General features: G+C 57.6%; 1 protein-coding gene across 1 annotated transcript in view; it reads left to right on the plus strand.

Moving 5' to 3' along the window:
- Nucleotides 1–13,680, plus strand: part of COL27A1 (collagen type XXVII alpha 1 chain) — a 152,012-nt gene that overhangs the window by 89,524 nt on the left and 48,808 nt on the right. Inside the window, exons 19-27 of the mRNA XM_070431107.1 lie at nucleotides 156–209; nucleotides 1,443–1,496; nucleotides 2,083–2,136; nucleotides 4,733–4,786; nucleotides 4,906–4,959; nucleotides 6,569–6,613; nucleotides 7,788–7,841; nucleotides 9,588–9,632; nucleotides 13,596–13,649. Coding sequence (XP_070287208.1) covers nucleotides 156–209; nucleotides 1,443–1,496; nucleotides 2,083–2,136; nucleotides 4,733–4,786; nucleotides 4,906–4,959; nucleotides 6,569–6,613; nucleotides 7,788–7,841; nucleotides 9,588–9,632; nucleotides 13,596–13,649 — 468 coding nt within the window. The remainder of the gene's footprint in view (nucleotides 1–155; nucleotides 210–1,442; nucleotides 1,497–2,082; nucleotides 2,137–4,732; nucleotides 4,787–4,905; nucleotides 4,960–6,568; nucleotides 6,614–7,787; nucleotides 7,842–9,587; nucleotides 9,633–13,595; nucleotides 13,650–13,680) is intronic.

The raw sequence follows: 13,680 nt of genomic DNA on the forward strand, positions 1-13,680 counted from the left end.
GGCCTGCCTTCTCCTCTAACAAGGCTGCTGCTGGTCAGATGGACTTTGGGAACAGTCTAGGCAAAGCTGTACCTTACCAGGGGGCTGCAGGTGGGGGAGGCTTCCAGAACCCACTGTGGTCTCCATCGTAACCTTCTTTGCTGGTGTGTATTTAGGGCGAACAAGGGGTTCCAGGTGTGTCAGGAGATGCCGGATTCCAAGGAGACAAGGTAATTGCAGTAGATTCTCCATGCCCCCCTACCCCACCCCATCCTGCTCCTCTCTTCCTGCTTCCTGTCCCAGGGCCCATCACAGCCTAGGACCTACCTCGAGATCATTTCCTTCCAAACAGCCCTATTCCCTGTCCTCGTCCACCCTCAGCATCTCTTCCCTGGACTTTACAGGCCTCCTGAATTATTCCCGCCCCTGCCTCTCCCCTCCCTGTCTGCCTCACTGTGCTCACAAACTCTCCATGGCTCCCTATTGCTCCCAGAGTGAAGGCCTGGCACCCAGGACCCCAGTGAGTGGGCCCCCCTGACACTTTCATATCCCTCATCCTTACAGCCCTGTGCTCGGCCCCACTGAACTTCCCACTGCCTCTCTAGGCTTTGCACACACTGCTGCCTCGCTTGGCACACCCTCTGCCCGGCCTCTGCTTGCCCAACCCTGCCCCCTCCCTCAGGACCTGCTCCGATGCCCTTCTCTCCATCTGCTGGGGGTGTGGCTGCTTCATTTTCTCAGTGGCCTGAGCAGCCTGTCTGCCCCTAACCTGCAGCAGCTCCTTTCTCCTTTGGTTGATGGGATGTGTGCTCGCCCTCCAGGCAGGCAGTATGTCCCCAGGCTGCCCCTGCACAGCTGGGCCCAGGCTCCTGCCCAGAAGAGTGGACAGTGAGGGCATGTTTGAGTAAGTGAGTGAGTGAGTGAGTGAGTGAGTAACTGGCCTTCTAACTGATGAACTGAGGCGGCCTGCCCAGGCCGGCTCCTCTTTGCCTGTGTCCCGTACCATGTGGCCGCATCTGGACCTCACCCTGTCACTCAATGAGGCCCAGATGTTGGCCAGCTCTCCCTCTTCCCCTTCCCTCTCTCCTGGCTGGCCTATCCTGACCCAGCCTGGATGTCTCTGGGTTGCCAGACACGCAGGCCTGGCTGCTTCTCCTGCTGGGCTCCGGTCCTCAGACTTCCCTGGACGTAAAGGACACTGCAGGGCCTGCTGGAGCCCCAGGGTCCCAGGTCCAGGACGACTGGTGAGGACAGGCTGCTGTCCCACCTTTGCCTGCCTGGGGCCCCACGCTCAGGGGTGCAGAGCTAGTCGATTTCCCTGCAAGTAGGGAACGTGAGGGCAAGGACCACCTTCCTCAAAAATGGCTGTTCTCTTGGCCTCAGCCTGGCCAGGAGGACCCAGCAGCTGTTCATCTGGCTATTTCTGGTCCGCACTAACCCCAGCCTGCTCTGGCTCTTTCCAGGGCAGCCAGGGATTGCCGGGGTTCCCAGGTGCACGGGGGAAGCCAGGGCCTCTGGTAAGTACCTTCTATTCTGAGACCCCCAAACCTCACACCCTCCAAAATGTCATCCAGGACCTCACTTCCTCCTGCAGCAGCCCCGGGTGATGAGCAGGGCAAAGCAGGAATGGAGATTCTCCCACTTCACAGATGAGGACACTGAGGCCCAGAGGGTAGGAACTTACCCAGCATCATAGATAGGCCTCAGTCACTGGCAAGCATCTTGGGCTTCAGATACCTTGTAAATAATTGTAACATAATTAATAATAGCAATAGGTGTCATTTATTTATTGAATATCACTGTGTGTCAGATTCTTCTAATAACCCCAGGGGTTATAGAATTATTCTTGCTCCCATTTTACAGATGGGTAAACTGAGGTTTCACAAGATGAAATGACTTCTCCAGGATCCCATGGCTAGTAAGTGTAGGTGGCGGGGTTTGAACAGTAATAGCTCCTTCTAGTTATCGAGGCAGATTTCATTTTTATACTTCTGAGCTTTCCAACCGCCTGTAGCCAGGGGGTAACACAAGGGATCAGGAAAAGGTGAGCCCTCACTTACCCCTGCTTGCCCCCCCCCCCCCCCAATCTCTTCTCTTCCACAGGGCAAGGTTGGAGATAAAGGATCCCTTGGGTTTCCTGGGCCCCCTGGGCCTGAGGTATGTGATGCCCTCTTTCTCTATATCTGGTTGCAACTGGGACTGGGTATTGTCCTTGGGAAACCAAGACCCAGAGACAGGGAGATACTTGTCGGAGGTCACACAGCAAATGAGAGATGGGGCTGAGAATAGGAATTCCGAGGCAGGCCGTCTTTTCTGCCTCTGCCCTCGGTCAGTGGCAAGCGGGACCGAAGCTGGCCTCAGAGACACTCCCCAGCCTTGTGGCCGCCTTTACAGTGTCCAGGGAAAATACCAGGAGAGCCCTCTGAGCGCTGCTGCCTGTCCCCTTAATAGGAGCTCTGCACATTCTCTCCCGTCTGCGCCCTGGGACCTTTCCAGCCACTCACAGCCACCCTGCGAAAGTTCAGGGCTCAGAGCTCTGGGGTCTGAGAAGTGAGAAGCCACCGTAAAATCCTGGCCTTGGAGCGGAGACTGAGAAACAATGAAGGATGGTTTAGCTATTAACATAATAATTCCAGTCCTGGAAGCAGAACCCTGCGAGTGTCCGCTCCCTGTGGGAATTAGCATAGGTATGCTAGACATTCCTCAGGAGATCCAGTGAGGCGGCTGGGGGAGCTCTGCTTGCCCCCCTCGCTCTACTTTGGGGACTCGCTCTGGAGAGCAGGGCGAGCAGTGCCAGAGCCGTTGTCTGTTCAGGATCAACAGCACCCAGTCCCACCCGCCCTCGACTCCCCGGCCCTGGGCCTGCTCCTCTGCCAGGTCTCACAGACAAAAGTCTGGCTCTGCCGGGTTCCCCAGACCCTTCCAAAGATCGCTCCCCGGGAACGCCCGGATGGATGAGGGAGTGTTTCCTGAGAGCTTCGCGTTCTGACTTTCCACTGTTTTGACTTTGGCCGTGACACCGTCCTATCTTTAGACAAATGGAGTTGGCCTCTCTCCGTGGCCCTGACTCCTTCCCCTGGTCACAGTGGAAAAAGGCTCTTCTGCGAGCCCGGTTTTGCCAGCAGCCCGGCCGGTGCGGGCGGAAAGCGAGCTCCCTCGCAGTTACGAGGCTCCACCTCGTGCCGGGAGGCTGTGCAGCGTCTCTGGGGTGAGAACCTGTTGATGCGCCACCACGACGTGTGGGAGGCATGACGACCAAGAGTTCCACGGGAGGACAGGGAGCCCCAGAGCAGGGAGGGGACCTCCTCGGTGTCCCTGCTTCTGCAGCGAGGAAGGTCCTGGAAGCCGCCGGGGCCTGTCTCTCCGGCGTTGGGTTCTGTTTGGATTGGCCAACTCGGAAGATGGCTCTGCTCAGCCGAAGACAGAAGCTGCTGAGCCTGTCAGCGCCTCCCGGGGCCTTTCCTCCTTTCCCGGGGACCAGGGTGGGAGCTGCAGCTCCCAGCCCCGCGTCAGTGATCTCTCACTCGTTAGTGGACCGACCCATGTGGGCACCGGAACCTGATCTGTGCCCCCCATTGCCAAGTTCTCCCTGGAGACGGCCCACCCCAAGCAGACTTGTTTTCCTAGGAATCCGGACCCCAGACCCTTTTGGATGCAGATTTTTATTGAGTGCTCACCAGGCAGCAGGCACTGTTACTCCCCTTAGGGCTCAGAACAGCCCTGTAAGGCGGGTGTTGGTGCTCACCATTTTGCAGATGAGGAAGCGGAGGCCCAGAGCGGCTCAGGGACTTGCCTGGTCACACGGTGCTTGGAGTTGGTGGCAAAGTAGGATTTGGAGCCCCTCGTTTTGAAGAAAAAAACATGGGGCTTCGGCTACCTCGGTTAGCTCCAAATTCAGGACCGTTCTTGCCGTGGCCGGTGACAAGGGTGATAGGATGTTTGAGCTGCAATTTAGCAGGAATTACCAAAACGTCAAAAGAAGGGGGAAAAGAAAAGCCGCCTTATGAAGGCAAGATGGGAGGAGGCGTTTGGCTTCGGGGATTCATATAAAAAAAGACTTTCTTTGGTTTCTAGCTGGCGGGAACGTGAGGGAGGGGGGCTGCCCGGAAGTGAGTGGGGTCCTAAGCTGACTTCACAGGTATTACACCTAAAACAAAGGCCAGCGTGATGCTGTGGAGGAGGAAAGGAGGGGGATCCTGCTCCATGTCAGGGAGGAACTTCCACTGCCCACTCATCCATCTGGAAGGACTGGTCTGGGAGCAGTGAGCCCCCATGGAGGGTGTGGGAGTCTGACCCGCCTGGCCAGGATGTAGTGGGAGGAGCCAAGAGCAATTAGATCAGTGCCTTTCAAGCTGTTCAAAGTCACAGCAACCCCAGAACATACTCACACCTGCGGGATCCCTGCAGTCAGAGATGACACTTCTCAAAGCAGGAGGGGGCTGGCTCTGGGCCCCGGCTCATCCGGGCTCAGGACTGGAGAAATTCTAGGGGAGACACCCTGGTGTGTGCTTGTTCCTGTGCTGCATACGTTCCCGCATTGTTTCATGGCCTTTTCTCAGCAACCCTCTGAGGCGTAGGCCTGGTACCGCCATCCCCGCTTTAGAATCAAAAGCGGGGCAGTGAACTGTGCAGCCCCAGGTCACACCCACGCAGGGTAGGATGGAAACCCAGGTCGGCACCCCCAGGACCTATGCTCTTAGCACTTCTCTTCACAGTCCCCATGGGTGACCCCTGCTCTCTGCCTTCCCCCTAGGGATTCCCCGGAGACATCGGCCCCCCTGGGGACAATGGCCCAGAAGGTGTGAAGGTGAGTCCCTGACAGTTCTGTGGCAACCACAGGCCTCCTGGGCTGGCCGCCTGCAGGGGAGTCTTGCCAGCCTGTGATGGAGATGGAGGTGGTGACCTCTCTTTGTTCTCTTCTCGCAGGGGAAGCCTGGAGCTCGAGGCCTGCCGGGACCCCCTGGGCAGCTGGGGCCCGAGGTAAGACCATCTGGCCCTGCCCCTGTTCCTGTCCATCCTCCCCTAACCCCCGGCCCACTCTGTCCTGTGTCCTGCAGGCCTTGGGCGCACCCTCCAGCTCATTCCTGGCAGCCCTGCTCTGCGGCCTGTCCAGGTGCCTTCTCTGCCCTGGCCTGCCAGGTGGGCCACTTCCTGCCTCCGCGGTACCCCCCTGCACCCGCCTGCCTGGGGTTTCTTCCTCGGAGCCACTGCCACTGCGCCTGCTCACGGTGGCACAGTTTCTCGGGCACTGATATGGGAGGGTAGGAATGGTCGGCTCCGTCTTACACGTGAGGCCTCATGACTCACAGGAGTGAAGAGACTGTCCGGTCCTGTGGTTAGTGGCAGGCAGGGCTGGGATTCAAAGCCAGGTCTGCTGGCGCCCGAAGCCCATGGATACCATGACATAGGCCCTATGCTGTTCACTTCCTGCTCCTGGGAGCCACCTGGGGCGTCCTCAGAGAAGCACGTGACTAGCACGGCTAGTAAGTGACAGCGAGATCTGCTGTTTACTCACACGTGATGAAGGGGATTGACAAGGTCACTGTAAGTCCGTTGGCGCCCCAGCTGGACGCTGTGCACACTCAGGCAGGCCCCACATTTTGCCCCAGGACCCAGGACGCAGCCCTGGTAGGGGTGCAGGAGGCCAGACTCAGCGCGCCCACAGGCAGGCATCCAGCGAGGCCTGGGTCTGGCGGGGTCCCAGGCCGCGCTGGCTTTGGGAGCCGCCACATGAGGCTGCTTTCCTGGAAGTTGGGGCGGGGGGGTGGGGGGGAGAGCTCCAAAGAGGGGCCCTTGGTCAGGCCTGGCAGGCCAGAGGGATGGGTTTGGAGGCTGCCTGTGCCTGCGGGAAGGCCTGGAGAGTCTCCACGGGCCACAAGTGGGAAGAGGGGGGGGTGGGTAGAGAAGAGAAAAATGGCGCCCGCCATGTGTTCCCATCTACACTCATGTTACCACTCAAAAACCCTGGATATGCCTGCCACTTGCTCACTCTTCATCGATTCATTCTTCCACTCATACAGTTCCTCGCATGGCCTCCTCCCTCCTTCTGTTCACACCCATGAGACTCTGTGCGCCCCCATCCAGAGCGATATTGGGGGTGGCTTCACTACAGCATAAAAGATCATCGCCGTCCTCCAGGAACATAACTTAAGCCAGTCATTATACTTTGGGATGATGCACCATTTTACAGATGGGGAAACTGGGGCACCGTGAGGCCATGGTCTGCCAGCAAGTAAAGGGCAGAGCTCAGAATAGAACCCGTAGCTCTGAGCTGCAGTCGGGGCTCTGCTCCCACAGCACATGATGGGGTTTCACTTTCCTACCCTGCACGGCCCTGAACCCAGGCGATCACATCCGAGGACACCGAGGGCCCCATCCAGGTGGAAGTCCCTGTTGACCCGGCCTCTAGGCCATGATGGTGGTGCCCCTGCCTGGGGTGGGCCAGGCAGGGCGCCCGGGTGTGCCATTTTTCTTGGTCCAGAAGGACTCTCTTCTGTCCACCCCTTTGCCTTCTGATAGGACAGGTTTTCCAAGAACCCCCCTTGGTTAACTTTCTCCTTTTTCCCTCTCTCTTGCCTCCTGACTCTAGGGAGATGAGGGGCCCATGGGGCCACCTGGCGCCCCTGGCTTGGAGGTAAGTGTTGCTGGCGGGGGTTTTGTTGGCACTGAGCCTGCTATGCACAGTTGGGCACCATTTGGGTAGCGATCCGAGAGGAGTCATGGGTGGGGGCCTGGGCCAGCCAGAGGGGGGACTAGGACAGACCTTAAAGGAGAGAGACGAGAGGCGGGACACTGACCTCCGTCCTCGCCCACCTGCTGGGTGCTGGTGCTCTTCGTCCATTTTCTCATTCGAGTCTCCCATGAGAGGCACCAACCACTTTGCTTAGTGTCACTGGAGGCTGGTGAGGCTCAGAGACTCAGGGGTTTAGCGTCTCACAGCCAGGAAATGGATGCCCTGCCTGGAACCTAACCCTGCATCCTCTGTCCTCCCCACTGCTCACAGCGGCCTTCCGGAAGGTGCTTGTCCCGCCCCTACCTCCTACCCCCATCCCTGCAACTGATCCATCAGCAGTTCACGAATGCTTTGGTCTAGGACCTCTTGACACTCTTACAATCTGTGGAGGACCCAAAATGCTCTTCTTTCTGTGGGTTACATCTAGCAATATTGGTCATCAAAACTGAGACATTTGAAATGTCTTAATCCAGTTAAAACTCATAATGAACCCATTTCATGTTCACAGAAATACTAGTTTAACGAAAAGTAGCTCCATTTTTCCAAATCAAAATAATCTCATGGAAAGAGTGGCATCGTTTTACTATCTTTAGTATCTTTGCTTTCAATCTGCTGACCATCCCACATGTCACGTAGCCTCTGCAAACTTCCGCTGGCCCTCGTGGGAGCGTGAGCGACACAGGCAGATGATATCTTAGTCCTGTTATGAAAACGGTTTGACCACACGGATCAAGAGAGGGTCGCAGGGACCCGCAGATGCCTCCAAACCACACTGGCAGGACCACTGGCATACGCTCCCCATCCCCTGGGCCCTTTATCTCCCGTTCAGTCCCCTCCCTTTCCTTGCTCCCTGAAGCAGGTGTCATCTCCTCATTATGAACTAGGTCAGCCAGGGAAGGGGACTTTCCCAAGGTCACACAGCTGCAGACCTTCCCCACGTCCCCCGAACAGCCTGCTGACATGGGGCTCTGCATCCCTGCCCCCACCCCAGGCACCGTGGCCCTCCGTTGTGCCAGGTCCTGGGACCAGCCGTGCTGCCCACCGGGCTCCTCTCATTCATCTCTCTCTGTTGCAGGGTCAACCTGGCAGGAAAGGGTTTCCTGGGAGGCCCGGCCCTGATGGCTTGAAGGTGAGGGGACTTGGAAGTGACTAGGCTGAGGAACGGGAGGGGGAAACGCCAGGGGGTCGGGGGGTCGGGGGTGGAAGAGAGGAAGTCAACATGTGAAGACCCAGGGCGAAACCTGAACTCCATGGCCAGTTGTGACATGGGGATGGGGGTGGGGAATAGTCCCCATTTATCACCAGGTGTTGGTAATCCAAGGAAAAGGGACATAATCTGAATGTCCTGCAGGGGGATACTCGAGTAACGGACACAGCGCAGCCACCACAGATGGAGTGGTGGGATTTTATACAGGAAGTGCCTGTGGGTGTGGTGGTGGGAGGCAGGTATGAATCAGCGCCTTATGGTCTGAGCCCGTGGCAGGGACCAGGTGCACCGCGCTCCTGGGTACTCAGAGCAGAGGCTGGGATGTGGGCAGGTTATCTCCAGGGGCTGGGATTCTAGGTTTCCTCTTCCTCCTCTGGGCCTCTGTATGTCCCCAGATGTGCAATACATTTGTTTAGGATTTTTTTTAAGTTATGAAGAAAGAACTAGCCTGGGTAGAACAGTGATGACCCTCACTCAGCAGAGTGGTAGCCTCACTCCACGGCTTTCCCGGGACTCCCCTTGGGGCTGGATTGTCCCAGCCGTCAGGGACAGGGATTGTGGGGCCAAGTTTACAGCTGGGCACATTTACAGAGGATTAGCACAGAGCGAGGGGGGGGGGGGGGGGGGAAGGGGGCGCGCGGAGGCGGGAAGGCAGGTTGTCCGTATTCTCTCCCCTTGTCCTCTCCCCCCAGGGGGAGATGGCCCACATGTCCGTCTGGCCCCTCTGGTGTCATGAGCTGAGGTCTGAGGGAGGAGCTGGGGGAGGATGAGGCTGGGCCCGGGATTGCAATGAGCCACATTCATCTCTGAGCCAAAGCCCTGGCTAGCCTGGGCCCCTGTCCTGCCCTCTGAGGTCTCGGCCTTGCTCCCTCGGATACCAGGTGGGTTTCTGTGGTGGGAGCGATGACATAGCCCCGGTCGATTGATCCCATGAGTCTGCTCGCCCCTGTCCCTCTGTCCAGCTCACACTGTGGGGAGGCCAGGGCAGCTGTCACTGCCTAAGGAGTAGGAGCCACCCCGGCCTGGGATCAAGCTGACAGCTGAGGCTGTGAGAGACCACCAAGCTGGAGAGCTAGCAACAGTCTTGGAGATAAATGAGTCTGATCTCCCTCATTTGTAGCTGAGGAGGCTGAGCCCAGAGCAGAGACGAGACTCACCAGGGTCACCGGAGGCAGAGCTTTGGTGGGGGTCGGCATCTAGGACCCAGGGGCCCTGGCTCCTAGACCATCCCCGTCCTGCCGTGAGGGGGTCTGGTGCCGGAGGAATCAGGGTTTCAATCAGTCAGACTTACGTTCCAGCTCTAGCCCTACCTCCTGCTGGCTGTATGACCTCCAGCAGCTCGCTTCTCCGAGCTTCAGTTTCCACCCCACAAAATGCAGTGGGTTGGTGAAGGGCCCACATGCGATGTAGACATCAGCGTGCCGAGTAAGCCGCCCAGGGCCACTCGGAGGACACGGGTGACTCAGGTCGCCTCCAGGGCCACAGGGTCTGTCCCAGTGTCCCTGTGCCCCTGCCATCTGTGTAGAGTCTCCAAGGCCAGACTCTGGGGACGAGGCTCCTCATCCATCCCCACCACAGGGGCTAAGGCGGGTCGGGTGGGGGGGCTGCTCTCAGGAGGCCTGGACTCCCGCCGCTCAGCCCAAGTGATCCTCCTCTGTTTCTTCGCAGGGGGAGCCGGGCAACCCTGGACGGCCGGGGCCCGTGGGTGAGCAGGTAAGCCCCCCCCCCCCCCCCCCCCCCCCGGTCTCTGAGCAGAACGGCTCTGTACTGAGCACTTACTCTGTGCCAAACCCTTTGGGAAGCAGTCCACATGCACCCCCCGTTCAGTCCCTTCCCAGCTGCAGAGGTGGGTTCGCTCGTCTCCCTCTTTCATTGATTGGACGCTGAGTCTCGGGGAGGGGGAGTCTGACGGAGAGAGCCGTGAGTCACAGTCACAGCGGCCATGCCCCACGGCCTGCCTCTGCGGCTGTCTCTGGGGCATTCGCCCAAAGGGGTATCGTGACATGGCTCCCAGAACATTCAGCCTGGAAGAGTCCTTCAACAGTAGCTGCCTGCACTTGACTTACAGATGAGGAAGCTGATGACCAGAGGAGCGTAGCCACTTGCCAGGGGCTCTTGGTCAGGCGTCCCTAAATCCTAGAGCAAGTGAAATTCAAACCAGGGGCTCTGGCTAGTCGGGAAGCCAGGCCAAGCAAGGTCTGAAGAAGGAGGTTCGGGGACCACAGCCTTCCTTCACTATCAAGGTCCTGGGCCTTGGCGCTGGAGAGACGCAGCTCTGAGTGCTGGCTGGGCAGACGGGGGGAAGGTAGCAGTCTCCTCCACTCCTTTAAGGAGGACCCCGTCCCCACACACTGTAAGGAGGAATGATGTGGGGACGCAGAAGAATCTGTCTCCCCCAAGCACCATGGATGGCGTGAGAGCGGGCACGATGGGCTCCCTCACCAGGTCTGCACCATCTGTTGGGGGGAGAGAGGAGTTGGAGCAGGGGGAGGAGTGGGTGTTTTGAAACGCTTCCAGTGTCATTTGAGCGCATTCTGCGGGAAGCCCAGGAGTTTGGAAGGGCTGCTGCGGCCTGGACGTATTTCCTGATTGGGGAAAAAAAAAAGGCAATCCGATCAGCAAATTTAATTTCATAGTTATGCTGATGGTAGGGCCCTCGGGAAATAGACACTCAGAACCCTAGAATGTCAGTGTTCTTTGTGCCTCGGACCCGTGTAGCAGGCTGGAGACGCTCATAGGCCCCTTCTCAGAGTAGAATGTTTAAATGCAGAAAATACAAGGCAAAGGATTGCAAGGAAAATCGATTCTATTCAGACGACAGTTAGGAAAATATGTCCAGATGTGATCTGCTCATAGGTATGCTTCTTTATTAATAACAAGATCTAGCATCAGGTCTAATAACAACTTCAATTTCAAAGGGGTGACAAGACTTAAGGATACCTCTTGAAGCTTCTGCAGTAATATGACATGTCAGTATCTGTGACAGTTTTAGCTCCTAGAGTCACAGTATCGGCTACATTTATTGGGCACCTGTTCGGTACGAGGCTCTAAGCCACTTTCTACACCATCACCTGCAATTCCGCTAGCAGCCCTACGGTGGGAGGTATTATTGCCCCATTTTGCACATGAGGCTCAGAGAAGTAACTTGCCCAAGGTCTCCCAGGCAGTAACATGACTGTCCAAGCTGCTAGGGCCCACACTTGGGCCTGCAGGATCCCCGGGACCTGCAAGAGGGACTGGAAACCCCTTGGCCTTCTAACAGCTACTTAGAGTGTAGCCGGCTTGCCAGGCCCTGTCCTAGGTGCTGGGGACACCCAGATTCCAAGGCACGGGCCTTGCCTTAGAGAAGCTCTGGCGGGGTGCGGGGGGTTAGCGGGGGGCAGGCATGTAAACACCTAACTCTGAGATGCCTGGTCCAGCAGAGGACCCACAGCTGTCTCTCCTGGTTGCCTCCCCAGCATGTAGCGGAATGTCACGTGAGAGGAGGGAGGGAAGGAGAAAAGCTCCCATAGCAGACAGTGGCCCTTTATCTGTAGACACCGAGGACCAGGCCAGCTCCTCCCCCAAATCAAGGACTCCGATCCTGCTTGTGCAGTGCCCACTGTAGGTGACGATACTGCCTCCTCCCCGGTGCCCTCCGCCAGCCCGAGATGAGCCAGCGTGCCCGTGCTGTCAGCCGCTTCTCCACCCACCAGGTGGAAGCCCTGGGCCTCTGGCACTGCCCCCCCCCTACCCCCCAGCCTCAGCCCCACCCGCAGGACGGGCCTGCCAGGATGTTCCGGACAGTGCCCCAGGGAGGCCACAGAGGTGGGGCCAGGGAATGGGGCGCTTGCTGTATGGCCCTTATTCATTAGGATCCTGTTTGGCTTCTTGTTTGAGGTTTATGACCTGCCTGCCTTCCAGGGCCCAACAACCCATAAATTTAAAGTAGCTATGAAATTTCTCTTTCCCTGGGCCAGTCGGGCAGAGGCCTCCGAACAAAGCCGCTTTTCTTCCCTGCACTCCGAGTCCTCTCCATGTCTGACTGCTCCCTTGTGGGGCGCTCCGACCTCTGTCTTAACCCCGTGCCCTTTTAAAACAAGTTAGAATGGGATGGGAGGGAACTCACATGTATTGAGCGCCGACGTGTGCCCCGAATTATCTCCAGAACTCGGAACAACCCCGGGAAGGGGGCGGGACCTTAAGTAAAGTCCTCCGTTCTGGAGATGAGACTCAGAGAGGCTCTGTGGTCTGCCTGGGGCCCACCAACCTGAAGATTCAATGACAGTGACACCGATAGTGCTAGGTGCCAGCCATTGTTATTAATATTGCTGTCACCTGAAAGTGCTCTGATTTATTTATTTTTTTAAGTACGTTGTTGCAAAAGTCAAATACTCAGTTCTTTTCTATGGCTTATTAGCTATGACCTCATACCTTGTACCTCACTCTCTCACCTCCTACTTCAACCCCAAAGGGTCTCTGAGCCCAGGGAGCCAGGGCCCTCCATGAGTAGTGATGGTGTCTGTGTGTGGGGGGGAGAGGGGGGCTCACAGCCACATGCTTTGGAGGCCCTGGTGCTGGGCTTCGGAACCACTCGGCCCCAGGCTGCAGCAGCCAGACACACGTGGTCCTGGCCCGAGGTGCCGCTTTGAAACTGGCTCTGAGACCCACAGAGCTAACCCTTCGGAACCGGGTGTCATTCTGTCACTTTACTGGCTGAGGGCATAGCTTCTGATCTATTTCTGATCAGGTTCAAGGTCCCCTCTGTGCATATGTTTTGGGGACAGGGAGCAGACAGGATGGGACAAACCCACTCACCCCTCTGTCTTCCCTAATGCTCCCAGAAACTCAACTCTTGGCTGCAAACCTGGTTCTTCCCAGGGCATTTTGACACCCCCAGCCACACAGTTTGAATTTTGAATCCTCGGTTTGAATGTTCCTTAACAGAGAAGAGTGCAGGGTCTGGACAAGGACGTGTCCGCCTTCCTGGGTGACCCCTCTAGGTGGTTCCCCTTGCTGTTTGCCTGCTCAGGGGGCAGCAGCGTGATCCTCGGCCTCCTAGAGGAACCACTGGAACTCGGAAGCGAGTTATCACCCAGCGGAGTGAAAAAGAGCAGCGGGAACCAGAGTGTGTGTGTGTGTGTGTGTGCCCCTTCGGAGCGGAGAGGAAGCCTTTCACAAGACAGTGAAGAGGCCTCCACTTCCCAGATTTCTATCGGGTCTCTTGGCAGAGGCTGCTACGGTATTTCTATCCTGGCTAGCGAGTTCGTTTCTCTCTTTGAAACAGCCCCGCAGCCCCGAAAGATGGGGACAGATTCCTCACAGACAGGCCTCCTCCCAGCACAGCTTCAGGGCCTCCCCACCATCACCGCTTTCAGCCTGATTCTGGCGAGGGAAGAATGTGTGGCGCTCCCAGGGATGCTGGCAGCGGCCCCACCGCTTGGCTCCCAAATGAGAACCATCTGGCGGGCGAGGGAAGTCAGGACAGAGCCGGGAGAGGCGGCTTGCTCCGCTTGCTTGCTTGCTCGCTCGGTGGCAGCCCCATGCTGGCAGGATTACCAGGCACGGGGCAGGGGACGAGGGAAGGAGAACAGCCCCAGAGGAAGGACGCCGCAGGAGGTTGCCTTTGAACCTCGATGCGCCCCTGAACTCACGTTGCTCCCTCCTGTCTTTTGCTTTCATAAATGTTTCTTACAGGGGCTCCTGGGCTTTGTCGGTCTGGTCGGGGAGCCAGGAATCGTGGGAGAAAAGGTAAGTTGTGTTGAAGGGAACTTCTAAACAA

The sequence above is a fragment of the Myotis yumanensis genome, unplaced genomic scaffold (assembly GCF_028538775.1).
Source record: "Myotis yumanensis isolate MYYU_CA2020_CCGP unplaced genomic scaffold, mMyoYum1.0.hap1 SCAF_12, whole genome shotgun sequence".
Taxonomy (NCBI): Eukaryota; Metazoa; Chordata; class Mammalia; order Chiroptera; family Vespertilionidae; genus Myotis; species Myotis yumanensis.